This window comes from Arvicanthis niloticus, chromosome 12, assembly GCF_011762505.2.
Source record: "Arvicanthis niloticus isolate mArvNil1 chromosome 12, mArvNil1.pat.X, whole genome shotgun sequence".
Taxonomy (NCBI): Eukaryota; Metazoa; Chordata; class Mammalia; order Rodentia; family Muridae; genus Arvicanthis; species Arvicanthis niloticus.
In genome coordinates this window covers 1306785-1334579 of record NC_047669.1, presented here as the reverse complement: position 1 = coordinate 1334579, position 27795 = coordinate 1306785, and the positions used below count along the sequence as shown (strand labels likewise).

The following is a 27795-nucleotide window of genomic DNA, read 5'->3' as shown; positions in this document are numbered from 1 at the left end:
TCAATCCCCAGCACTACATAAATGTGGCACACTGATGTACACCTGTAATCCTAGCATTTATTAAGTACAGGCAGCAATATTGGAAGTTCAAAGTGATCTTTGGCTACATCAAGTTCAAAACTAGTATACAATGTATAAGAACCTACCTCAAGAAAATGAGTAATGGTCTCTAAACTAAGAAAGGCTTTTTTACACATTTACTGCTGAAACATTGTTTCTAACATCCAGTGATAAGAGCAGTTTTCAAAACTTTAGAATCAGAATTTACCTTTTGAAGAACCACCGGTTTAGAACATATTCTAATTAAACCTTGATGCACTAAAAATGAAGAAAACAAAATAATAATGAAGGAAACATTTAGAAGCTCAATCACTCAATAAAACAATTATTTTGTCTCTTAATTTCTATGTGAAATTTGTTAATATCTTTAGTTTTAAATTCTGAACTATTGAGAGTCAGAAACTAAAGTTGGTATGGTAACACACATTTAGAATCTCAGCATTTCAAAAGTAGAGGCTGGACAACTGTGGAGCTCAAAGTCACCTAGGCTACATAGTGAGACCCTGTCTAAAATAAAACGTTTAAAGAAAAAGGCTTTTTGGTAAACAAAAAAACAAAAACAAAAAAAAGCTCAGGGGACCTAGTGCTCTGTGGAAGAATCTAGTATAGTTACCTTGTTAAATAGACATCATAAAATTGCCTTCTAACTATTTATGCTTGTCTACAGCCACACCACTCTGAATGTACTCCATCTTGTCTAAATTTTTAAGCTTAGAAGTATCTCTTTGCAGTAGGCACCAGTTAATGCAGACACTCCTAACCAGTCAAGATGCTGATAATGACTATTAAGTGCTCAGCCTTAAATAGGATACCTATATCCTCACCAACACCCCGAGCCTCATGGAATAACTTGGAAGAAGGGCAAGATGAATGTTAAGGGCCAGAGAATGAGGAGGAATGCTATAAAATGCTATCTTCTAGACATAACATGGCCACTGTATCTACAAACTCACTGTAGCTATCTGCACCAAATCAAGTCAACAGGCAGAAACAATGGGACTCAGTGGGTTATTAACACTGAAAGAGAGAACATGGAGGGGTTAGTGGGAGGAAGATATTGAGGGTTCATACATGGAGTAGGAGGAAGGAGTTGGGGATTGTGGTAATTTGTATGAGAATGGCACCCATGGGCTCATTTATACGCTTGAATGCTTGGTCCCTCAGTTCATGAAACTGGGAAGAATTAGGAGGTGTGGCTTTGTGGAAGAAGGTGTGTCACTGGGAGTGAACTCTCTGAGATTTCAAAAACTTGCCTCTTGTCTCTACCTCCGAATAAACTTGCGAATCAGATGTGAGCTCTCATCCACTGCTGCAGCACCATGGCCTGTCTGTCTGCTACCATCGTCCCTGCCATGATGACCATGGATTAACTAAATTCCCTGTATCTGTGAGAAAGCCCCAATTAACGCTTTCTTTTATAAGTAGCCTTGGTCATATTGTCTCTTCACACCTATAGAACAGTAGCTAAGACAGGGGTACATATAATACAGATATGCTGTTTATATGTTTGAAATTGTCAAAAAGAAAATAAAATATTCTATGTAAAGAAGGAATAGGCACCATTGACTCTAAAGTCTAATAAAGAAAAAAAATTTGATTCATCAAAAATGAAAAGTTCTCTAAAAAGTAGTATATGCACAAAGAATTAGAGAACCAGATTTTCTTTAAATATATAAAATAGCATATTAAATGTTTAGCATTTATCACAATAAGAATGAAAATAAAGAGCAAGCTTACCCACAGCACTAATGCAATTCCAGTGAACTGGTCCTTTCTCTGCTAAGGCTAGGAAAACTTTTACTATTGCTTTACAACACACCAACTGCATTTTGGGACTATACTGAGGAAAGCTGTCTATCTGTACCACCATGAGATGTTCCAGTACTGGAGTATATACCTCCGGAACCTACCAGAAATGGAGAAAAACTCAAAATTAGAACAGGAAATAAATAGAATATTTTAATATTTTATCTTAATGTATAATATGTAATATACTATAATATATAAATATTATTTTAATATATAATATATAAAACATAAATAGAAGAAATAGTACATATATATATATACACACATACATATATACTCTAATTTTTATAATTGAAGTAGTCACAAGTAAATATAAATTCTGACTTGTTAACCTATCTATTGTAGCTTCCAGAATCAAACTATCTGAGTGGTATTTACAGCACACTTCTAAGTGGCTATCTGAATCTTTTAGAAAGATGGAAAAGGTAACACCTATTTTTTCTGCTCCAGACTCCAGCTTCTTAAATTGGGTGTTGTGATCCAAATTGTTGGGAGCCGACTTTTAGCAGAAAGCGGCTATCAGCTTTGCAGCCATCTTGAGCCATATACCCTGACATGTGACTTGGATTACATTAGCCTACAACAGCTGAGCACACTCTGATAACAACTTGCTTTAGATACCCAGGACTTTCCTTAGGTGTGTGAGATTAAAGGTGTGTGAGATTAAAGGTGTGACTTAGAGATCAGATTTAGAGACAAGACCTAAGGGCATGATTAAAGGTGTGACCAAAAAGCATGGCTTAGAAGTGAGACATATAAAGGCGAGAGGCAGACAGAAGAAATAATTGAGTACAACTAGGAACTAGGAACTAGGAACTCAAGACTTGGGACTTGGACTAGGAAGAGAGACTGAAGAATAAACGGGATTGAATCACACTCTGTCTGGTCTCCATTCTTCAAGTCCTTCCTCACTCTCTCTCTTGCTGAACCCTGACCCGTGGATCAGAGCGGCAGCTTGGGCTGGGATACAGTGGCCGCCAAGCGTGGAGTGGAGAGGGCTGCAACATTTTTGGCTGGCCAAAGTGGGGCAGCTCGGGCCTCAACATTTTTGGCATCCAAATGTGGGCTAGTGCGGTTCCCAACACCAAATGGGATCATTCAATCAACTATGGGGATCATAAGATATATCAGAACAGTAAAACATTTCCAAATACCCAGATTGATAAGTTAATTAAAAAAAAAAAAATCAAACAGGAACTGGTGATATGGCTCAGTGGTTAAGAGCACTGACTGCTCTTCCAGAGGTCCCAAGTTCAATTCCCAGCAACCACATGGTGTCTCACAACCATCTGTAACAGGATCTGATGCCCTCTTCTGGTCTGTCTGAAGACAGCTACAGTGTAGTCATATACAGAAAATAAATTTAAAAAAAAATCAAACATGTAAAAAACATGAGGTGTGGGACTAGAGAGATGACTCAGAGTTTAAGAGCACTGGTGCTCTCCCATCCCTATCACCCAAACGGCAGCCCAAACCTGTCTGTAACTCCAGGTCTAAGTGATCTAGTACCTTCTTTTGACCTTTGAAAGGCCAGGCATGCATGTGGTGCTCAGACACCCATTCAGGCAAAACACCCATACATAAAACAGTTAACAACTAAGAAATGAAGAATCTGAGGGATTTCAAGAAGTGCTTGCCTGTTGTGTCACATGACTTGACCACACCCTAGCTTCTGAACACACAATCTGCATCATGTCATGCAGTGTCAATATGTACTCCCTGGAACACTTCAATTCAAATTCAAAACTGCATTATGAATTAACTTTTTTGACATGCTGAGTTTTTCCTCTTGTAAAAATACAATGACTAATAACAAAAAATTGATATTTTTCTATCATTCCTCAGCATGTATTAAATTACTTTATCTTCTAATTATATTGTATTAGATTAGATGCCTAAGAAATAAAAATAAATAGAATCTGTTTAAAAAAAACAACAACGCCGAGTGGTGGTGGCGCACGCCTTTAACCCCAGCACTTGGGAGGCAGAGGCAGGCGGATTTCTGAGTTCGAGGCCAGCCTGGTCTACAGAGTGAGGTCCAGGACAGCCAGGGCTACACAGAGAAACCCTGTCTCAAAAAAAAAAAAAAAAAAAAAAAAAAACTAACAACAACAAGACTTCTGCCTTTTCTGACTTAAATTCCATTTAAAAAAAATCATTAAATGAATTTAAAAGCTACTTTTGAGGCTGGAGTCAAGCACGGCTAGGCAGTTGGAAGTACCTATTGCCCTTACAGAGGATTTGGTTCCCAGAGCCCACATGGTAGCTCACAAGTGTTACCATAGTGTCACTCTAGTTCCAGGGGCCTCCCTGGACATCATATCATATACACACAAGGTGCATATTCATATATGCAGGCAAAACACTTGTATGCCTAAGAAATAAAAATAGAATCTGTTTAAAAAGAAAAACATCAACAAAACTTCTGCTTTTTCTGACTTAAGTTCCATAAAAAAAAAAAAATCATTAAATGAATAATGGCTTGGATTAAGACAATACTTCCAGTTCTGAAATGGCCCTAAACATAATTCTGCCAGTTTGTGCTATACATTTATGCCAAGAAGCATTCTCAGCTTTGGTGTTGTAAAACCATTTATCAGTTCTGATACTGTACATCCTATAGCAGCAAATAGTAAACCAGGATTTAGATCTTTATGTAAAAGTAAAGCAAGCAATCCATCTCATTAGTATGTAAATTTCCTTTCATCTTTAATAAATGGTGAGATTGTAAATCTCCTTTAATCTTTAATAAACGGCAAAGTTATACAGAAACCAAAAACTTGTTTTAAGATAAATTTAGTTATTCTTATTATCAGAAAACATTTGATTTGTACAACTATTTAATATACTTATAAGCCAGGACTGTATCAAAATTTCCCTGGTTAAAAAAAGATCAGAAATGGAAAGTTTTAGTAACCCTGCTTAAGATAACAACAACAATACCTATGACACAAATAATAATAAGCTGTCATGAGGCTCTGAATGTACTCCATATCACTCAAAATTCCTTGTGGAGGGTTCTGTCCTTCCACAGAAGAGAAGGCCCAGAACTGGGGAGGGTTTCAAGTGTCTGTCACAACCTCTTTACCTTCCCCAATTCCCAGCTCCTACGTAGGTTTGCTTTGTGCAAGGCAGTTGCGATGTCTCAGGCTTAGAACTGTGACATGTCAAACCTGGCTAAACTGAAAGCCAAGAACCCCCTAGTTCCTAATACCTACTCCCCAGTTCTTCAGTCTGGATCAGTTACAATCCCTGAGGGGCCTGGTTCCTTTGCTGTCTCATCTCAAAGCTTTTGTGTTCCTTTTTAGTCTCTGAGCTAACATGGGACCAGAAGTTAAGAGTAACCTTTACAGGTCCAGCAGACTGTTAGACTAGCAAACACAACTTTCATTAGTACCTGCCCTTTGGGATTTTTACTATCTATTATCAAAAGAAATATTAGTGAGTTTTGGATAGATGATAAGCAATGGTGCTGATTTCTAGAGCTTACAGTTATAATGGTACCTGTTAGACACTTGTTGCTAAACTTTGTTGTTTCAAAAAATTAAATTAGTATCTGCAAGTAAGTTTCTGGTGAATTATCCATTTTTTATTGTTATTAAGGAGCTCCACAATTGATAATTTAACCAAGAAATTCTGTGCTTTTTATTAATTAAAAACAAAGGTTAATTGTGGAGATGAGATTAACTAGTTACAACCATGCTCAGTGTAACCATTTCACTTACTGTGTCAAGGTAAAGCAAGACACTTGCAATGGACTGAAGGAAACTTGGCATCTGGTAAACATGGTCTTCAGTAGCATCTGTCTGGGTGAGGAACATCTGCTTACAACGCTGGATGAGCTCCACATACATGAAGTCAACGTCTTTTGCATTTATAACCTTGCAAGGCTTTAGGAACGGCAAAACAGAAACCAGAATCTTCTCAGCATCAAAACAAAGGTATTTAACATGTCATATTAAGATACATGGTAATAACCTGCTGAATACTATTAATGTATGCTGTTTACTTGTTTATCTTACTGTACATAACATATTGTAGCTCATAATTTTCATAATTATATATTTTTTTCATATCCTAAATAGTTATTTATATAAATTAATTATGTTCTAGACTGTTTAAAGGATGATTCTCACTATGCCCTGTAAGGCCCTGTAAGGGTCACTGCAACACGAGATTTCTCACATACTACTTATTTTGTCCCTGGATTAGTCAGAGCTGCAAACAGAAACAAATGGAGATGGGGGTGAAGTGGGATGGATAAGGCCTAGGCTAACTTTGAACTTAGTATGTAACCCAGGCTGTCTTCAACTTATAGCAATTTAGCTTCCTAAAGCCCAAATTATAGGTAAGAATACAGCTAGTCTTCTAAAATATGTTGCCTTTCTGTCCTAAGAGATTCTGTCTAAAACCTTAAGTGAACACAACTACAGTTTCATATCTAGTCATAACTTAGTTATAACTATATATATATATATATATATATATATATATATATATATATATATACACACACACACACACATATACACACAGTTTTATAGTTTTTAATGAGGAGACTGAAGAGTACAAAGGAAAAGAGGATGCTTCTAACCTTCAGAATTAAATTTATATGGGTTTTGTTTGCTTGGAGGTGCATTTCTTGGTTAACTATGTCCTAGGTGTGTTTTGATGGCCTAACCTGGACCTAGAGTGCTATGTAGCCCAGGTTGGCCACAAACTTTTAATTCTCCTGCCTCTGTTTTTTGTACTGGAATTACAGACATGCTTCAGGTAAGAGCTATGTCTTTTTACAATCAATTCAGCATAGCTTTATGAGAGATTAGCTAACTTATCTTGGTCTTTTTTTTTCATGTATAAAATAGAATAACTCATCTTATAGGTGAACTATAAGGAATCTAAGATAATGCATGTATGCTAGCACATAGTAAACACTGAAAACTGAACTGTTAATAGAATAAATACCAATAATAGATTCCTGTAAATAACTAAATAAAACCAAAACTATAAAATACAGTAAATGAATGAATCATACTCCCGCAAATAGTCCATATCCACGAACAGCGATGGCTAACTCCTTGTTGTTCGAATCTGTATTTCTGATAATTCCATAGAACTGTTCCATAAAGTACTTCAGCTTGCTCTTATGCAACTCTGCATCTTCTGCCACAGTAAATGAAATCTGTAATTACATGACATTCACTCCTTAGAAACATTTAATAGCAAAATAAAAGGACTTAAACAAATATGACTATTAACATACTGCTGGTTGCTTTTACTCAGAACCCTCTGCTTCAATGTGCTTAATTAACATAAGTCCAGAAAAGACAGTTTCTTAACTAAGGATATACTGTTATGTGATGTGATGCATTTTTCTTGAGAGAGAGAAAGAGAGAGAGAAAGAGAGAGAGAGAGAGAGAGAGAGAAGAAGAAGACGAAGAAGAAGACGAAGACGAAGACAAAGACGAAGACGAAGACGAAGACGAAGAAGAAGAAGAAGAAGAAGAATATATGTGTAAAAGAGACCAGGAAAACGGAGATGATCAGAAAAGGGCATTTCACATTTAAATTTTTCTTAGCTACATTTGTTGTTTGTTTGTGGGGATGTGTGTGTGTGTGTGTGTGTAAAGGCAAAAAGACAAACTATGAAAGTCCCACCATGTGGGTCCCAGATATTGAACTCAGTCATCAGGCTTAGTAGACTCACTAAGTCATCATAAAAACTTCAGGTATTATTGAGATCCAGTTATAAAAGATATCATTAAAACTATGTGCAGAAAGAGAAAAAGATACTTGAAATTACTGTTGCCTTAATCAGGATTTCTACTGCTGGGATAAACATCAGGACCAAAAAACAATTTAGGGAGTTTGTAAGCTAACACTTCCACATCACAACCCATCACTGCGGGAAGGGGAAAACTCAAACAGGACAGTAACCTGAAGGCAGGAAGCAAAGCAGAAGCCATGGAAGAAGGCTGCTCTCTGGCTTCCTTCACCTGGCTTGCTCAGTTTCTTACACACTGCAGGATCACCTGCCCAAGGCTGGCAGTGCCCACCATGGGCTGGGCTTTCCTACATCAGTCATCAATCATGAAAATGCCAGACAGACTTGCCTAACACGTCAATCTTATGAGGCACTTTCTCAGTTACAATACTTTCTTCCCAGATTAGCCTAGTTTGTGTTAACATAAAAACTAGCCAGCATAACTATCTACCACACAAACGGAAACAATCTATGTTGAAGAACATGATAGTCCAAAACAGCATTCCTAATTTTAGCACAAATTCTACTCAAGTGTAGAAAACAATCTAGGTCATTATCAAGGGCACGGTGGAAAAATCAACTACTTCCACTGCTAATTTACCAATATATTTCCTAACTGTTCCCACAGCACTATATCTTAGCATGTCCTTCTTGGCTCCTTACTCCCATTAATTTTGAAAATATAGAATTATCATACATAGTGCTTCAAAGACTTTTCTTTTACAAAGCATGTCATGAGCATGTTTCCCAAGAAGTAAATAATTAAGCCAGCCAAAGTAGCTCACTCTACAGGAAGTCGGACCTAGTAGGACTGCTAAGAGTTCAAGGCCTGGATTCCACACTGAGTCTCACATCGTCCTGTGCTACCAAATAAGAGATTATGTCAAAAACAAAACACCAACCAAAAACAAATCAGACAATATCTACTTAGTTACTGAAAATATTTTCATCCTACTGTAAACTATTGAATCACTTAAACTCGAACTAATTTAGTATTGAATTCTGTATTTTTCATGTACTTGTATCCAATTATCTTCTTATAATAGCAAAATGTTAAAAATAATTATTTCACAAAGTAAAGAACAATTTATAACACCTTGGTTCAAAATTACATATTATGCTACTGTTAAAAATTAGTCAAGTAAATCCCAATATATTATTAGGGAAACTTCAACGCTATGGAAAATCTTGAAGCTACAAAAATTACAAATAATACTTCTTTATGTAAAAATATAAAAGGGGAGGGAAGAGAGAAAAAGAAAATAGTCACAAAAATGGAAAACGGTTGTTTTTTGGCTGTAGAACATCAGATTTGAACAGTCTTCTTTGTGCTTTTTGTGGATTAGTTGGTTTCTTTTATTATATTTATTTTTGGGTTTTTTTTTTTTTTTTTTTTTGCTTGTGTGTGTTGTGGTTTCTCTGTGCAGCTCTGGCCATGCTGGAACTCACTCTGTACCAGGCTGGATTCAAACTCAGAGATCCACCTGCCTCTGCCTCTTGAGTGCTTAAAAAGGCTTAAAGGCTTGTGTCACTACTGTCTGACTATTGTTTTGTTCTGGCTCAGTCTGTCTGACTGGCCTGCAACAGTCCTCTTTCCTGGGCTGGGATGGCAAGAACTACAGCACCTAGTCTTCTTTGTACACATATACATGCGCATGCACGCATGCACGCACGCACACACATTTAAACTTATACTCATATTTAAATTATATGTAACAAACTTGCAATGTTTTTTCACAGAAACTTTATATAAAACTGAATTTTTGGAAAAAGTTTTATCCCGTAGGATAATTCTTAAATTCAAAATTGTACATTACATAGCTAAAATAACTGGGGGGGTGGGGGTGGGGGTGGCAGACATCTACTACCTAGCTTCAAGAAATGAAAGAAAAGAAAGACTCATGGAGCAAATTAAGAGTCCAGAAGAAAGAAATGCAAGTCAGGTAATTTTTGGCAAAGGTAAAAAGGACAAAAAAGAAAAGAAATAAAAAGCATGTTTTCAATAAGTATTGCTAGAACCAAGAACTGGGAGTGAGTAGATTAGACAATATTGTTCTTACTCTATTCCAAACACAAAGTGATTCATCATGTATTACAGACCTAAATATAAACGTGACAAGTATAAACTTCCTCCAGAAAAAAAGGAAGACGAAAAGCTTACGGCATGAAAAGGAAAAGCTAGAGCCAGGCATGAAGGCACACACCTTCAATCCCAGCACTTGGGAGGCAGAGGCAGGAGAATCTCTGATTTCAAGGCCAGCCTTATCTACCCACTTCATTATAATAAGACCTTGCTTTCGATTAGGTTAGTTTCCTCATTTATTTATATAAACTGTCTATATCACATATACCACAGAACTACAAAAAAAAAAAAAAAAAAAAAAAGAAGAAGGGGGGGGGAGATCAGTTGTTCCAAGGTAGTAACTAGATGGTCCATACACACAAAGGCAGACTGTTAGAGTATGTTAAATTACGGATAACATTTCAAAGGTACTCTGGGTAAAAGGTCAGTGGTTGGTAGAAAGGTTGATCCTTATGCTCTGAAATTTAATAGGAAAGTGACTTAATACCAGTGTTTATATGTGATGTGATTAAATATGTTCTTGACTTCTTAGACAATTATTTTCACTAATGTAAAAAGTTTTGAATTACTTCAGTAATTGGACTTTTGCTTCTGAGAGCTCTTACACTTTTGAACTACTGTTTTGCGTGAATGCTGTACATTACATATATACATCAATCTTCTGTTTTGTCCTTGGTACATATTTAACTTGGACAAACATTATTCTAGTTAACCTATAAGTGTCAATGTATAAACTTGTTTTAATTACAATGTTTTCTACCAAAACAAAAGAAAAAACAAATCAAACAAACAAACAAGAAAGAAAAGCCAGTTTAAAATCATTAAATTGGACATCCATCTTCAAAATTTAAAACTTCTACTTTGAGATGCTGTTAAAAAAAAAAAAGAAAAGAAAAGAATTAAAAAAAAAAAAAAAGATCTGGAGAGATGGCTCAGCAGTTAAGAGCACTGACTACTCTTCCAGAGGTCCTGAGTTCAATTCCCAGTAACCACATGGTGGCTCACAACCATCTGTAACAGGATCAGATGCCCTCTTCCAGTGTGTCTGAAGACAGTGTACTCATACACATAAAATAAATGAATCTTTAACAACAATAAAAAGAATTTTATTTCTTTATTTATTTATTTATTTGGTTTTTTGAGACAGGGTTTCTCTGGATAGCCCGGGCTGTCCTGGAACTCACTCTGTAGACCAGGCTGGCCTCGAACTCAGAAATCCGCCTGCCTCTGCCTCCCAAGTGCTGGGATTAAAGGCATGCGCCACCACTGCCCGGCACAAAAAGAATTTTAAAAAGCAGGCAACAGAGGAAAAATTATTCCTAACACTTTCAGAAAAGAGTTTTTATTCAGAATATGTAGAAAACTCTTAAAACTCATAAACAAGGTTCAGTGGCATACACCTTTAATCCCAGTAATAAGGAGACTGAAGCAGATGGATCTCTGGGCTTTTGAACCCAATCTACATAGTATGTTCAATCCAACTAGGAATACATAGTGAGACCTGTCTCAACACAAAACAAACAACAAACTCTAATAAACAAAAAGACATACAAACACAATTTTAACATCAAAAAAATGAGAAAAAATACTTGGCAAAACAAGGTTTAAGCATGGCTAATCAGCCACTACTGTCTCTTTCCTAAACCAGTGTAATTTCTAGCTGCAGTCTAAGTCTAATCTTTCATCCTCAGGCAAGTGTAGCTCTCTCCACCCAATGCCCTTGCGCTTTCTTTCTAGAGTAGATGAAAACCATCACAGATGCTACCACTGGCCAAAATGCAGAGAACAACTGACCACGGAGAGCTCAGCCTCTACTGCTACACCTACAACAAGGCCCCTTCATCTAAGGCTCAGGGACATCATGAGAGACAAGGAAGAAAGACTGTAAGAGGCAGAGGGCCAGGATGTCTGCTGGGAGACAGTTTCCTCCACATATGACAGGGAAGCTGTACATATGGCACTGTAACAATATAGTTGCCTAAATACGATCTGAAGAATGACAACACCAGCTGACATGCCAAATGGTCAGCGGGAAATCTCACAAGGCCTTAACCCTACAGGAAGGAAATCAATGGCTTCTGCTAGGTTATCCAACCCCAAATGGTTGCCCCTGAAACACACGCACACGACACTGAGGCTCAAATACACACGTGCATATATAGGTAAGACTCATAATTAAAGAACATGCCTTGAGAAGGAGTGGGGAGTGACATGTTGGAGGAACACGAAGAGGAAGAGAGAGAACTAGAAATGATATAAATACAGTACTCATACATGAAACACTCAAGAGATTAAATTTCTTTTTTAAAGGAAGAAAGAAGATGCTAGAGAGATTAAGTCATTAAGAATTTATGTTGCTCTCGAAGAGGAGCTGGGTTTGGTTCCCAGCACCAACATAGTGGCTCACTGGTAGATCACAATCATCTGTAACTCCAGTTCCAGGAAATCTTATACATTATTCTAACCTCAGTGGGGCACAAGGCACATACGTGGCATGCATGCATACATACATACTGGCAAAAGACTGAGACATATAACATGGCAAGGCATGGTGATACAGGCCTTTAATCCTAGCACTGGAGAGGCAGAGTGTTGGGGACTGATTCTAATGCTTTGTCTTAATTCAGCTCTCAAAATTCACACAGGAATCTGCATGTCCAGATGCTGAGGGTCCCTGTCCCCAGTTGATTTTTGATTAATCAATGAAGAGCCAACAGCCAATGACTAGGCAGGGTAAAGAGGATTCCCGGGCAAGAAACGTAAAAGAGAAAAGGACGAGAATCACCATGACACGGAAGCAGAGAGATCAGATAAAAAGCTGCAGGGAGAAATCATCCAGCAATGTAGGTACAGAGGAAAAGCAGCTCCATGGGAGGGCTGCCCATTAGGAAACAGGGCAGCTAAGATAATTTAGAAAGTGTTAACTCAGGAATACCAAAAAGGAGTGTGCTAACTACTGGGAGGTTTGGAAGTGCCCAGGCATTCATTGAACTAGTCAAGGTATATCAAAATATAAAGGTTGGGTGTGTGTGTGTGTGTGTGTGTGTGTGTTTTCATTCTTGAATCCAGAGAACTCTGGTGGGTAGCAAAAAGTGTTATCAACTGCCTGGAGCTCAGTGCAGATTAACAATTCACCAGTACAGCAGAGGAAGTGGGTGGATCTCTGTGAGTTTGGGACCAGTCTAATCTATACAGCAAGTTCTAGGACAGCCTACATAGAGACCCCGTCTCAAAACACCAAATAAATAAATAAGGCAGATTAAATAAGTCTTAAAGAAGAGGAGGAGGAGGAGGAAGAGGAGGAAGAGGAAGATGAAAAACCAGAAGCTAGGAGAGACAGACTGGAATATAAAGGGGACAGAAAGCCACTGTATCTATCTTTTTAAGTTCCTGAAATTAGGAACACCTAAGGACAACAATGCTTTCTCTTTCCTTCCCTCCTATAAAAGTTTGAATCTCAAGGCAACACTGCACCACATTTCACATAGGTTTTAAAGGATAAGTTGTGAAATTAACTACTACTTAATCCTTTTTTTTTTTTTTTTTTTTCTTTTTTTGAGTCTCTCTTCATAGTTATGGCTATCCTGGAATTTGCTCTACAGACCAGATTGGCTTCAAACTCACAAGAAATCCACCTGCCTCTGCCTCCTGAATGCTGGGATAAAAGGTGTGCATCACTACACCTGTCTCTGTTTATGTGTTTGAGTGTTTTCTCAGCATGTATGGACATTTGTCACATGTAAGCCTCCCTGAAACTGGTGTTGCCATACCCAGCTCTACTTATCCATTTTTAATAGTGCTCCACACAAAACTTTTGTTATACATCTCTGGCCTTCCCCACCACAGTCAATGTATGTGCACACTTCCTCAACACCTGGCTGAGATTTCCTACATAGTTCTAAACCTGTGAATACTCATCCATCCTTGAGAGTAGTGCCTCTCGTTAGCTAACACAGCACATTCTCCTCAGCTAACAAGGATGGGCTTCAAAATCTGCAGGCTCAGTTCTGTAACTCCATTCCGCAACAGACAGAAACTGAGGGGAGATGATCCCTCTACTCTGGAGATGATCTCTTAACTGCAGGCAAGACATCTTCCAAGACAGGCTTCTGGCCTGTCTTCTTGCTCTAAGCATTCCTGGCTTTGTTTTTCTCCTCCTCTATGCTACATTTTTACTCCATTAGATATGCCTTGATCTTGGTTCAAGTATTGATCAAATCTGAGATCATCCAATCTAGCCAACACCTACGGCAGTCAATAGCAAAGCTTTGTACCGTAAGCTCTACAGGAACTAATGGATCACATTGTAATTACTTTTCAAACATGCAGGTACAAGATTGGAATCTAGTTCTTTTGTGGAAGCTTTTAATGAAAGTTGAATCTGAAGTACCTGTTTCAGGAAGGACTCCAGGGCTGAATGTGCAGCTTTTTTTAATTCCACATTTGTATGGTTACACCATTTTGACAGGACTTCAAATAAAATAATATAGTTGTCCAGAAGGCAGGTAGTAAATTGAGATGCATGTAGGGTAAGTAATCGTAGGCCAGCTGCAAATACAAAATCCATTCCATGTAAAACTTGTCAACATAAGTCAGAAAATAGAAAGAAGAAAGCCTTCTGTATATGTTAAAGTTTAAACCACACTCAAGAAAATTTAGTACAGACAGGAATGGTGGCGCACACCTTTAAGCCCTCAGGAGACAAAGGCAGGATGTGAGTTTGAGGCCTGCCTAGTTTACAAACTAAGTTCTAGGACAGCCAGGCCTATGTAGAGAGACTCTGTCTCAACACACACACACACACGATTCAGTATACTATCCTATAATAATCTGGTGATCTCAAAGTGCCCTGTAATACCTGTAAGGTTCCCAGTCTCCGCACCGACTTAGGCCTATGCCCTGAAACTGGATCTATACTTATTGATTCAAAGCAGAATCAAAGACCCTATGGGCTGAGGATGCAGTTTAGTTGGCAGAGTGTTTGCTTAGCTGTACAAGGCCCTGGGTTTGGTAGCTAGCAATATATGGTACATATGCCTGAAATCTAAGCATTAGGGAAATGGATGTCTAAATTTATATAGTGATGTAAAAGCCTACCCTAGCATGTCTCAACAACAGCAAACTTATTAAGTAGCTTGAATCTCCTGAAAGATATTCTAATACATATACATATATATGTATACATAAATATACACTAATATATGTATGTGTGTATTTGTATGTTTATATATGTGTGCATATACAAATACATATATGTAATTTTATACATATCACACACAGACACACATATACACACACACATATATACATATATATTTAAAATTCTTTTCTATATAAACTTAAAACATTTTTGGCCATTGAATCTAATTGCACTAACATTAAAATGTACTTTTTAGAAATTTTATTATGTGTGTGTGTGTGAGCCTGCACAAATATGAAGGCCAAAGGACACTTTGCAGGAGTCAATGCTCTTCTGCCACTACATGGGTCCTGGGGCTAGAACTCAGATCATCATACTTGAAATCAAGTTCCTTTACTCACTGAGCCATCTAGGCATTTCCTAGTAAGTGTGTGTGTGTGTGTGTGTGTGTGTGTGTGTATGATATACAAATATATGATATACGTATGTATCATATATACACACACACATATATATATCATATATATTTGATATCTATAGATTATGTAACATGAGTGTCATCATCCCAGTAAGAGTTTATGTGGTTCAATTAATAAAATCTTAAAGCTCCATTATAAATAAATACATGTGAAACAACACAGGTACTTTTGTATTTGCTTTCATTCTTACATAAATAAAACCTTACGATGCTAACTTAAGTAATTTAAACTGTTACTTTATTAAAAATAGAATCTTACCTAAGGGCACAGCATATCGCTTCATCTCAATCTATTGCAGAAAAAAAAAAAATCATCACAGATTGAAAATCAGAAGTACTCCTGTAAAAGACTTAGAGTAATATTAATACTACCTGAGGACGAACTGCTTTTAATGTAAAGCCAAAAATTTCCTTTGAAGTCTGGGGATCTGAGGGTATAAGAACAACAGAAGCTGTTAAAAATTGTAAAGCTGTTTATATTCTTTATCAGATGCTTGCAAGTGACAGCTTTTCTTAAAACAGACTGGTATTTGCTGCACAAATCTCCTATGACTCCAGAATAACTTCTCAACATCGTTTGACTGAGCTAGAGCTGCAAGTTGTTACACCATCTGCGGAAAGTGGAAAGAAAATCTGAGATAACTACTGTGTAAGGTCAGGTTCTAAATTATCACCTAGGTTACATAATCTCTCAAAGCTTCACCTTTTCACATCTATAAAAGGCAACTTGTAGCTTTTATGAAGACCAGAAGGTTAAAAGGTGTGACTCATTCAAGGCCAAACATACTTCCCTTTCCTCCAATGCTCTCGGGCATTCATTCTACATAAAATGCCTGCTTTGGTGGTTTGAATGAGAATGCTCATGTTTGAAGGTTTAGTCCTCAGTTAGTGAGAATATTTGGGAAGAATTAATGAGTGTGGTCTTGTTAGAGTAGCTGCCTCACTGGGGGTGGGCTTTGAAGTTTCAAAAGCCCATGCCAGGTCCAGTCAGTCAGTCTCTCTGTCTCTCTTGTTCTGCTTTCTGCCTGAAGAGGAGGATGTGAAGTCCACAGCTACTGCTCCAAGGTTATGCCTGTCTGCTCCCTGTCACTATAATCATAGACTGACCCTCTAAAATGTAAGCAAGCCCGCAATTACATGTTTCTTCTATACGAGCTATGTTGGTCTCCTCACAGAAATAGAACACTACCTACAACACATGGTAAATGATGGAAATTACAAATGTGAATAAAATATGACTGTGGACCATCATAATTTTATATCCTAAAGAAGAATGCAAAATATATATAACCATGGATCTATATGTATATAACTATATGTATGGATCTTCTAGGCAAGCTGATACTACAATAACCTATATAACTGTCTCAATCACATTATTAATTGCAGCTATACAGAAGACATGATTTATTACTGACTGATTTCTCTGTCCTTCTAGCAGTGACTTATATGCAGCAGAAAACCATCTGCTCTGACAGAAGATTTCTGCATTAAAAGGCAGCCATAATAGGCTCTTGAGGGAGAATAACATCAGAGACCTTACAGTGATAAAAATATCATATTTTCTAGCATAGAAAAGATTTTTAAAAAGTCAACTTTGGAATACAAAACGAAGAAAGTTTGACTATACACTCAAAGAAAGGCATTACTGATATAATAGCATCTGAACTACGACTGCAAGAGGTTAGTTACTATTTAATTAAAAGAACATTTAAATAAAAGTAACTGGAATAGTGGACATGAGAGTGTACAACAGGGGAAGGAGTGATGGGAGATGAGAGAAAGGGGAGAATCAACTAAAACAGAATGTGTGAAAACTTCATAGAAAAATCTAGTCATTTGTAAGCCAGTGTGAAAAAAATTAAAAAGGAAACAAAAATAACTACAGTAAATTGGTTGTGCAAAGTAATTCTGAACACAACATGCAGTCACAACAGCAACAAGCACTCAGCAGTGTAGAAGGCCTGAACTGCCACTATCGTGGTGCCACTGTGGCAGAGCACACGAAGGTCTGACCTTGGCCTGCAGCACCCTCCTGCTACCTCTTCTCAAACACACTATCCCTCTCAAGTGCACAGCCTCCTATACAAACACCCTCATATCTATTTTTAATGTGGCGAAATCTGCATAATATTCATCATTTTTAAAATGTATAAAGACAGTTTAGTAGCATTAACTATTTTCACACTGTTGTATAATAGCATGTTCCATGCCTAAAACTTTTTCATCACATACAACAGAAAAGCTGTACCCACTGAAATCACTCCTCCTCCGGCTCCTAGAAACGTGTACTCTGCTGTCTATCTCTACGATTTCCTGCTCATGTAACTCATTTACGTGGAGCTATATCCAGTTTGGTATTTGTTTGGGGACTGGCTCATTTCACTGAGGATGTCATTAAGATTACAGCAGACATCAGTTGTCCTTATTTTGTCTTTGAGACAAGGTCTCATTATTAGAAAGAAAATCAAGCAAAGCGTGGCAATACCTTCTTCCATGGACTTAGTAAAGTTGCACAGAAGTGAGGACAGTCCCTTTAGACAGCCGGCTAAGACGGGAAACTTAGGTTCTCTTACTGCGGATGTCATCTAAAAGGGAGTTTTTAGGAGAATTTTACAAAGTGAAAACAACAACAACAAAAATGAAAACAAGACTGTGGAAGTATATTTTCATAGGGAGCATTATACCTGGGTTTTAAGTTCTCCCAGAAAAGCTCGGAACAGGTTTTCTGAATGATTTATCATTTCACTAGGATGAACTTCACCTAATACTCCCAGGAGCTCATAGACTTTTTCTAAAACTGAAAAAGAAGTTCAGATAAATGAAAGCAAACTACATGTAAATAAGTAAAATAACAAAAATGTATAAATGAGAAATAAAAGGATGTTCAGTTCAACATGGTTTTAGGACCAGACAGACAGCATAGGGAGGCACTTTACAGGCACTTGCTGCCAAGCCTAACCCCTGAGTTTGAGTCCCTTAACCCATATGGTAGAAGGAGAGAACTTACTCTCCCCAACTGTCCTCTAACTTCACACATGCACCTGCAAATACACATGCATCTTTAAACAATGTTTTAAGTAATTTTGTAATACAATACAAAATGCCTAGGTTTTCAGGAAATTCTTCCCCAAGTTTTATCTAAATCTATTTCTATAAGCTAAGCTACACTTGATGTGTTTTAAGATATCCTTTTGTGTTCCATTGTGCTATTTTTTTTTTTTTTTGGCAAAAGACCTTCACTGAGAAAACTGTTAGTTAAGGTTAATTTGTTAAAATATTTGAAAACAGCATCTCACCTGTATCAGGTAGTTTTGATTTTGATACAAGTTCTCCATAGAATTTGTTAAATAATTCTCCAATCTTAAATTCATCCATGAGTCTGGAACTTCTTAGTATCTTAAGTAACTAAAGAAACAGATTACAATTTTCTAAACAGGAAATATAGAAAAATATCCCCCGCTTCAGCAAAGCTTTCAGTCCTGGCCATGCTGCTCTCTTGGGAGTGACACCTACGTGGAATTATGAGAAGTCCAGCTTAAGTGATCAGCAGGAGATCACAGGGGAAAAGCAGGCTAAACATAGTTTTAACTTCCCCAGAGACCAACAACATGACTAGAACTTTTCTTCAGAGGCACTGAAGATCACAGACCAACTAAATCTAATGTAACTCTAAACCAGAAATGCAAAATGACTCAGACTACAAGTGAACACGAGCCCCAAGGAGCATGGAAACAGATCAGTCTATCCTCACTACTGATTTTTTTCAAGAAAAAGCCAAATGAAACACAAGGAGGTGCTCTTTGGGTACCTAACATCAACAGATCTGCCCAAGAGAGTAAAAGTGATAAATGGAAAAACACTAAGTTCTCAGCTAATTCTCTCCTTTATGTCTCTTACAACTTCACATTCTTCTCTTATTACTCAGAAAAATAGGAGAAGAAAACACCAGGTGTTGCCAGGTGGTGGTTACAAAATCTACATGTCCTTTACATAATCACAACTCTACCCTCTCCTAAACTCCCACCTAAACAAAACTCAGATTTCCAGTCTCATGTTATATACTTAACATAAAAGCATACTTCCAAGAAATATAAATTACCTTAATCAGAAGGTCTAAGGCTGGAATTTTACACTTAGCGGTTCTATCTTTTGTATAAACACTGCTACAAGTATTCTAGGATTCAAAAAGAAACATCTTATTCAAAAGGAGATAAAAATCACCAGTATGACTTAAGAACTAAGACTTAACAAAGTTAACTTAACAAAACTGTATGAGGGGGTAATACCAGTATGTAACATAATAAAATTTATTAATTAACCATTAAAAGCATAATAGAGTATATAAATGTACAGATTAAAAATTACTGAGAAATTGGCCAGGCAGTGGTGGAACATGCCTTTAATCTCAACTCGGCAGACACCATCAGGCAGAGATCTTTGGCTTCCAGGCCAGCCTGGTCTACATAGTGAGCTCCAGGACAGCCAGGGCTACAAAGAGAAACCCTTTCTTGAAAAACCAATCAATCAATCAATCAATCAATCAATCAATTGATCAATCTTACTAAAAACTCCAACTTAATATGTTATGGTTGTAATGTTAACTGCACAAGTAGATTATACCTCAGTAAGAACCTGAAAAAAGTGAAAAACCAAAAAGTACATCATTTCTTTCTACATACATTTCATATTTGTTGTTACACATCAAGAAATAAGCTATAGGCCCAGCTACTTACAGGCTAAGATGGCACAGGAATTTGAGTAGCTCAGACAACACACTGATAGGGAAGAAAGCAAGCAAGAACAAGAAAGCAACAAATGTTCAAAGAGGGCTGGAGAGATGATGGCTCTGTCGTTGGTACCAAACTGGAGGGTGTTAGGGTAGGGAACACTCTACAGAATTTTGGTAAAAGTAAATAAAACAAACTATATATCAAAGAATGTTATTAAATTATGACACATTTATTAAGTTTTTTTTTAACTGAAACTTGTTCTTTGCTTTGGCTAAGGCATTATAGCTAAGTTTCCACTATTAAGAAAATGGTTCTATAAAATGATCTTATAAAGTGTTCTTGAAAGTCTTCATGATTTAAAGCATTTATTATTATGAAAAGCATCATTTAATTTCATATACAACAGTGTATAAAGTATTAACATTACCAAAGCAAGTTCTTCCAACAAAGGTCTTATCAAAGCCAAATGGAATGCTGAATGACATCCACATTCCCAACACAATCAAGCTAAAGTGAGTAAGCTTCAATAAAAAAATAAATATAAAAAACTTAAAGAAATAAGAGTCTGAGTGCTCTAGACCGCAAACTTAAGATTGAAGTTAGCATAAGTGAGTTTAGATTTTTCCTCCTCCTTACCTTAATATCAAGAGAGTAATTCATAACCTTCTGGTCAATTTTCTCTAAGAAGACACATAAAAATTTTAGGGCTTCTTCTCTACAATCACGAAACTATAAGAAATGAGTAGAAAATATGGGTAAGAATAAGCCACTTCAACAAAGAAGATAGAAGAGACAAAAATCAAAGATAATACTTACTTCATCAATGCTAAGTGACTTCCGGATAAATACAAGCAAACCAAACTCTTTGGAAAAAACTAAGGAAATCTGCAATGCTGGGGTGGGGGGCAGAGGGGAGGAGAAAAAAATTAGAAGTGCCAAGAATCATTTCATAAAAGACCTCTAAAAGGATTGCCTGGTTTTCAAGATAGTCTTCTAAGTAATAAAACTAACATGAGGCTATTACTTTAGAATGACGAAAACAGAAAGTTCTGCACATTGTTCCATGAAGATGCAGTAAGCAAAATAAGACTTTCTGCCCTCCCTACAAGAGTCTTCTTCTCTGTGATATCTAACTTCTAAATATCAACTATCAACTTTACAAGGTAATAAAGGTTACAAATGGAATGAGGTTGCTAATTAATGACCTTAAGATGGTGATATCTATCCGGTGGATCCAATATAAACATATGAGGCCTTACAAGGGGGAAGTTGGACCCTATCTATACAAAAACAAAAAGGGAAGAGGAGAAAGTACAAGAGAGATTTAGGCACATCCTGAGATGGACCTAGCATGCTGCTTGTCACCATGTTGAAGACTACAAAACTAAGTGGACACTCTAAACTCATGAATCACCAGCAAGAAACAGGGGCTTTAGTTATATCATCTAAATAAATGAAGAAATGGTTTGTCTTCTAGACCATTCAGAAAGGAAATCTCCCCGAACACCTTGGTTCTAGCTTGGTGTAACCTATGTCTAGCTCTGATCACAGTAATTTAAGGTGAGTTCTGTTATTTAAAATCAGTAAGTTTCTGAGTAAGTTTAGCTTGATTGTGTTGGGAATCTGGATGTTATTCAGCATTCAATTTGGTTTTGATAAGACCTTTGTTGGAAGAACTTGCTTTGGTAATGTTAATACTTTATACACTGTTGTATATGCACAGTAGTACCCTGAACCTTGTAATTCCAGTACTTGAGCTGCTAATATAAAATAGGTAGAGTTACAGCCTGGTCTGTGCAGATAGACACCTTCTCAAAACAAACAAACAAAACAAAAAACCTCCAAACATACACACAATGCTTGCAAGGTTTATTGTACTAATAAGAAACAAAAAGCTTATAATCTTTCAATATAGTGTATATTAACAGTAAAATTGGAACTGCCATAAGAACAAATAGGTCACTCCACAAAAATGAATTCTAACCTTAAAACAATGAAAACAGAAAGCAATTAAATATAAGTGTTTAACAAAACATGATCAAGTAGGCTTCATCCCAGAGATGCAGGGATGGCTCAATATATGAAAATCTGTCAAGGTCATCCTTTATATAAACAAACTCAAAGGAAAAAACACATTATCATTTCATTAGATGCTGAGAAAGCATTAAAAAATCCAACACCCCTTCATGTTAAAAGTCTTGGAAAGATCAGGAATTCAAGGCCCATACCTAAACAATAAAAGTAATAAATAAAGCAATATACAGCAAAATAGTAGCCAACATCAAACTAAATGGAGAGAAACTTGAAGCAATCCCACTAAGATCAGGGACTAGACAAGGCTGCCCACTCTCTCCCTACCTATTCAATATTGTCGTGAGCCCCTCTGCCCCACGCTTGGGGGCCAAATGTCGCAGCCTGATCTATCAATGTTGGAACCTGCACAGCCAAAAGCCTTGGGGGCTACATTGTTAGAGCCCGCACTGCCCCAGGCTGCTCCAGTCCTCGGGTCGGGATTCAGTAAGAGAGAGAGTGAGGACAGACTCAAGGAATGGAGACCAGACAGAGTGTGATTCAATCCCGTTTATTCTTCAGTCTCTCTTCCTAGTCCAAGTCCCAAGTCTTGAGTCCTTAGATCCTAGTCCCTAGTACCTCCAAGTTCCAAGTTTCCAGTTCCAAATTCTAGTCTCGAGTCTCATCCAAGTACAAGTGTCTAATGCTGGTTCTCTTTCTAAGTCTCGAGTGTCTAATCTCAAGTGTCTAATAATTTCTTCTGTCTGCCTCTTGCCTTTTATATGTCTCACTTTTTTGTTGTTGTTGTTGTTGTTTTTCGAGACAGGGTTTCTCTGTATAGTTCTGGCTGTCCTGGACCTCACTCTGTAGACCAGGCTGGCCTCGAACTCAGAAATCTGCCTGTCTCTGCCTCCCAAGTGCTGGGATTAAAGGCGTGCGCCACCACCCACCGCCCGGCTATATGTCTCACTTCTAAGCCACGCCTTTAAGTCACACCCTTAGATCTTATCTCTAAATCACACCTTTAAGTCTCACATACCCAAGGGAAGATCCTGGGTATCTAAAACAAGATGCTATCAGAGAGTACTCAGCTGTTATAAGCTATTGTAAACAAGTCTCTTGTCAGGGTATATGGCTCAAGATGGCTGCAAGGATGATAGATAGCCGCCTTCTGTCGTTCCCCACACAGAGCAATTAGACAACAAAAGGAGGTCAAAGGGATAAAAATTGGAAAGGAATAAGTCAAAATATCACTATTTGCAGATGATATGATAGCATACTTTAGTGACGCCAACACTTCCATCAGAAAACTCCGAAAACCAGATAACAACTTCAGCAAAGTGTCCGGATATGAGTTCCAGGACAGCCAGGGATACACAGAGAAACCCTGTCTCAAAAAACCAAAAAAAAAAAAAAAAAAAAAAAAAAATTTATAAAATTAACTCAAACAAATCAGTATCCTTCATCTACTCAAAGGATAAACAGTCTGAAAAAGAAGACGTATAGGCACAGGGGAAAATTTCCTGAACAGAACACCAATGGTTTATGCTCTAAGATTAATAATCGACAAATGGATCCCATAAAATTGAAAAGCTTCTGTAAGGCAAGGAATACTGTCAATAGGACAAAATGGCAACCAACAGATTGGGTAAAGAACTTTATCAATCCTATTATCTGATAGAGGGCTAATAACCAATATATACCAAGAACTCAAGAAGTTAGATTCCAAAAAACAAAGTAACATTATTTAAAAATGGGGTACAGAGCTAAACAAAGAATTCTCAACTGAGGAATCTTGAATGGCTGAGAAGTACCTAAAGAAATGTTCAACATCCTTAGTCATCAGGGAAGTGCAAATCAAAACAACCCTGAGTCAATTCTACCTCACAGCAGTCAGAATGGCTAAGATCAAAAACTCAGGTGACAGCAGACGTTGGTGAGGATGTGGAGAAAGAGGAACACTTCTCCATTGCTGGTGGGATTGCAAGCTGGTACAATTGCTAGAAATCAGTCTGGCAGTTCCTCATAAAATTGGACATAACATTACCTGAGGACCCAGCTATACCACTCCTGGGCACCAGAAGATGCTCCAACATATAACAAGGACATATGCTCCACTATGTTCATAGCAGCCTTATTTATAATACCCAGAAGCTGGAAAGAACCCGGATATCCCTTAAAAGAGGAATGGATACAGAAAATGCGGTACATTTATACAATGGAGCTATTAAAAACAATGATGAAATTCACAGGCAAATGGATGGAACTAAACAACATCATCCTGAGTGAGGTATCCCAGTCATAAAACAAACATGGTATGTACTCACTGATAAGTGGATATTGGCCCAAAAGTTTGGAATACCCAAGATACAATTCACAGACAATATGAAGCTCAAGAAGAAGGAAGGCTGTGGGGAGCCAACAGAAGGCGGCTATCATCCTTGCAGCCATCTTGAGCCTTATACCCTGAAAAGAGACTTGATTACAATAGCCTACAACAGCTGAGCACACTCTGATAACATCTTGCTTTAGATACCCAGGATCTTCCCTTGGGTGTGTGAGACTTAAAGGTGTGTGACTTAAGGATGTGGCTTAGAGATCAGATTTAGAGACAAGACCTAAGGGCATGACTTAAAGGCGTAACTTAAAGGCGTGGCTTAGAAGTGAGACATACAAAGGGTGAGAGGCAGACAGAAGAGTTCAGTACAACTTGGAGTTAGTTATTAGGCATGAGGTAGAAGACACTTGGACTAGAGAACTCGGAAGAAGAATTATTATTATTAGGTAGTAGACACTTAGCAGTTGGAGAAAGAACTTGGAACTTGGAGGCACTAGGGACTAGGAACTCAAAACTTGGGACTTGGACTAGGAAGAGAGACTGAAGAATAAACGGGATTGAATCACACTCTGTCTGGTCTCCATTCCTCACGTCTGTTCTCACTCTCTCTCTTACTGAATCCTGACCGGAGGACTGGAGCAGCCTGGGGCAGTGCGGGCTCTAACAATTTAGCTCCCAAGGCTTTTGGCAGTGCGAGTTCCAACACTGATAGATCAGGCTGCGACATTTTGGCCCCCAAGCGTGGGGCAGAGTGGTTCACAACAGAAGACCAAAGTGTGGATGCTTCAGTCCTACTTAGAAGGGGGAACAAAATAATCAAGGGAGGTATAGGGTAGGAGGGACTGGGGAGAAAGAGAGGAAAGTGAAGGGGAAAAGGGGGGCAGGATCAGGTATGGGACGAGACAGAGGAAACGTACAGAGGGTCAGGAAATTAAACAGAGGTGTGTAGCAGTCGGGGATGAAGAACTGGGGGTAGGTACCAGAAAGTCCCAGATGCCAGGAAATCAAGAGGTTCCCAGGACCCAACAAGGGATGCATTACCTAAAATACCCTACTAAGGGGAAAGAGAACCTGTAGACATCATATTCAGAGGTTAGGCATCGCCCCTGTTGGGGATGGGGTCATGCACCCATCTCCAAAAATTTAACCCAGAATTGCTCCTGTTTAAAGGAAATGCAGGGACAAAGAGTGCACCAGAGACTGAAGCAAAGGCCATCCAGAGACTGTCCCACCTGGGGATCCATCCCACATGCAGACCCCAAACTCAGACACTATTGCTAATGCCAAGAAGTGTTTGCTGACAGGAGACTGATATAGCTGTCTCTTGAGAGGCTCTACCAGAGCCTGACCAATACAGATGAGGATGCTCGCCATCTGACTGAGCATGGGGACCCCCAGTGGAGAAGTTAGAGGAAGGACCAAAGGAGCTGAAGGAGTTGCAACCCCATAGGAAGAATAACATTATCAATCAACTAGACAACCCCCGCCCCCCGAGCGCCCAAGGACTAAACCACCAACCAAAGAGTACACATGGAGTGACCCATGGCTCTAGTTGCATATGTAGCAGAGGATGGCCTTATCTGGCATCAATGCCCCAGTGTAGAGGAATGCCAGGGGGTGAGGCTGGAGTGAGTGGGTGGGTAGGGCAGCACCCTCATAGAAGAAAGGGGGGTTGGGGGCTGGGATAAGGAGTTTGTGGAGGGGAAACCCAGAAAGGTGATAATATTTGAAATGTAAATAAATAATAATAATAATAATAAGGTGTTTTATGTTGTATTTTTTCCATAATTACTAGGTCCTTGAAAATGCATCATTACTATATAGCATCTTGTTCAAACTTTTGTTTACTTAAAACAAACAAACAAAAAAAAACAAACAAAACCCAAGGTACCACTATATAGCCATAGCTGGCCTGGAACTCAGGTCTGCCTGCCTCTGCCTATGACTAAAGGCCTGCAACACAACATCCAGCTATTTTACACTTATACACATTGAGTTTAAAAACAAAAAGGTCTGTATATCTTTTTAAGAAAGGAATACAGTTTTTACCCACAACACAATCAGTTTTGTTTTCTGTAGTAGTACTGGGGGTTGAACCCATGGCCACGTGCTTACCAGGTAAACACTCTACCATTGATTTGCTAGCCCTCATGTTAAAACTTAAAAACATTATCTGGGGACTTAGGCCAGTGGTTAAGACAAAATCCTACTCTTCCAGGGAACTGAAGTTCAGTTCCCAGCACCCACACCTGGCGTCTGGTAACCATCTGTAACTCCTGCTCTACCTTGTCTGGCCTCTATACAGGTACCTGCACATCCATAGCTCGCAAGGACCCACACAGGCAGAGGAGGCAGAGAGAGAGAGAGAGAGAGAGAGAGAGAGAGAGAGAGAGAATATGAATGAATGAGAATATGAATGAATATTCTTGTGAGGAAAATCAGTTTAAAACCAGTCTAGGCTAGTTCAAAAGAAAATATTTCTGAAGGCTGAAATGAGACATCTCCAAAAAGAAAATTAAGTTATCATGCAGGCATTACTAAGTGGTTAAAAAGAACAAGGCATGTGTGGTACCTCACATCTACAACCCCAGCATTTGAAGGCTCATTCTACATACATAGTAAATTCCAGACTAGGTTGGGCTATATAGCAAAAACGTAACTCAAAAAATAAAAATGTCAAAAGAACTGCATGAATTTCATTAATTTTTGCAATTATTCTAAAACCATGGTGCAACGAATGACGGGTTTTGTAAAGGTCCTATTGAGTTCTAGCGAGTTTACTTTGAAAGAAAATACTTCAGTCTTACACTCTCACACAACTTTGGATAAAAATGACTACCAAATGAGGGGGTCAATTTCCAACACCTTTAAAACATCTTCCTCAGATGCTAGGAAAATAGCAGTATACACATCTACCAATTCCATAGACTTCACGGGACGGTGACTTCACGCACGGAGAGAGACGCTGAGCCCTCGGTCTGAGGACGGGTAGAGCGGGGACCTTACCCACCCTGCACTGCGGAGCTAGTGCTCAGCACGCACTCCTGCCCCAGGCTACGGATCAGCTGGTAACTGGCCCCGGCAGCACTGCAGCGGTCTGCTGCGGACACGAACTCCTGCAGCTGCAGTAGCCAGCACCGCACGCCAGCTCCCGCGTCCGCCATAACACCGACACCGCTTCGCGCATGCGTCTCAGCCCCTTTCCAGCCCTCCCCTGAAGGCCCAGCGGAAACTGCTCCCTTATAGTCTCGCGGGAGGGGGTGAAGGCGCGCAGCTGTGCCTACAGCCCTGTAGCGCCTAACTTGTGCACATCTGAACCCAACGGGACAGAACCAGGCTAACCAAGCGAGACTCCACAGATTGGTGCTTGTACTCGGGAC

At 38.5% G+C, this 27795-nt stretch overlaps 1 protein-coding gene across 3 annotated transcripts in view; it reads right to left on the bottom strand.

The window, feature by feature from the left end:
- Prkdc (protein kinase, DNA-activated, catalytic subunit) overlaps positions 1-27747 on the bottom strand; it is a 190736-nt gene extending 162989 nt beyond the window's left edge. The window contains exons 1-14 of one of the 3 annotated variants that reach the window (XM_076942501.1): positions 27426-27747; positions 20884-20960; positions 20704-20796; positions 19437-19511; positions 18634-18742; positions 18022-18134; positions 17823-17922; positions 15707-15762; positions 15594-15624; positions 14107-14264; positions 6905-7051; positions 5595-5759; positions 1798-1966; positions 269-318 (exon numbers count right to left, since the gene is read on the bottom strand). In XM_076942501.1, coding sequence (XP_076798616.1) covers positions 269-318; positions 1798-1966; positions 5595-5759; positions 6905-7051; positions 14107-14264; positions 15594-15624; positions 15707-15762; positions 17823-17922; positions 18022-18134; positions 18634-18742; positions 19437-19511; positions 20704-20796; positions 20884-20960; positions 27426-27579 — 1497 coding nt within the window. In that variant the 5' untranslated portion in view covers positions 27580-27747. The remainder of the gene's footprint in view (positions 1-268; positions 319-1797; positions 1967-5594; positions 5760-6904; positions 7052-14106; positions 14265-15593; positions 15625-15706; positions 15763-17822; positions 17923-18021; positions 18135-18633; positions 18743-19436; positions 19512-20703; positions 20797-20883; positions 20961-27425) is intronic. The other 2 variants (XM_076942500.1, XM_034515287.2) reach the window with 2 other exon arrangements.
- Between the last annotated feature and the right edge of the window lie 48 nt (positions 27748-27795).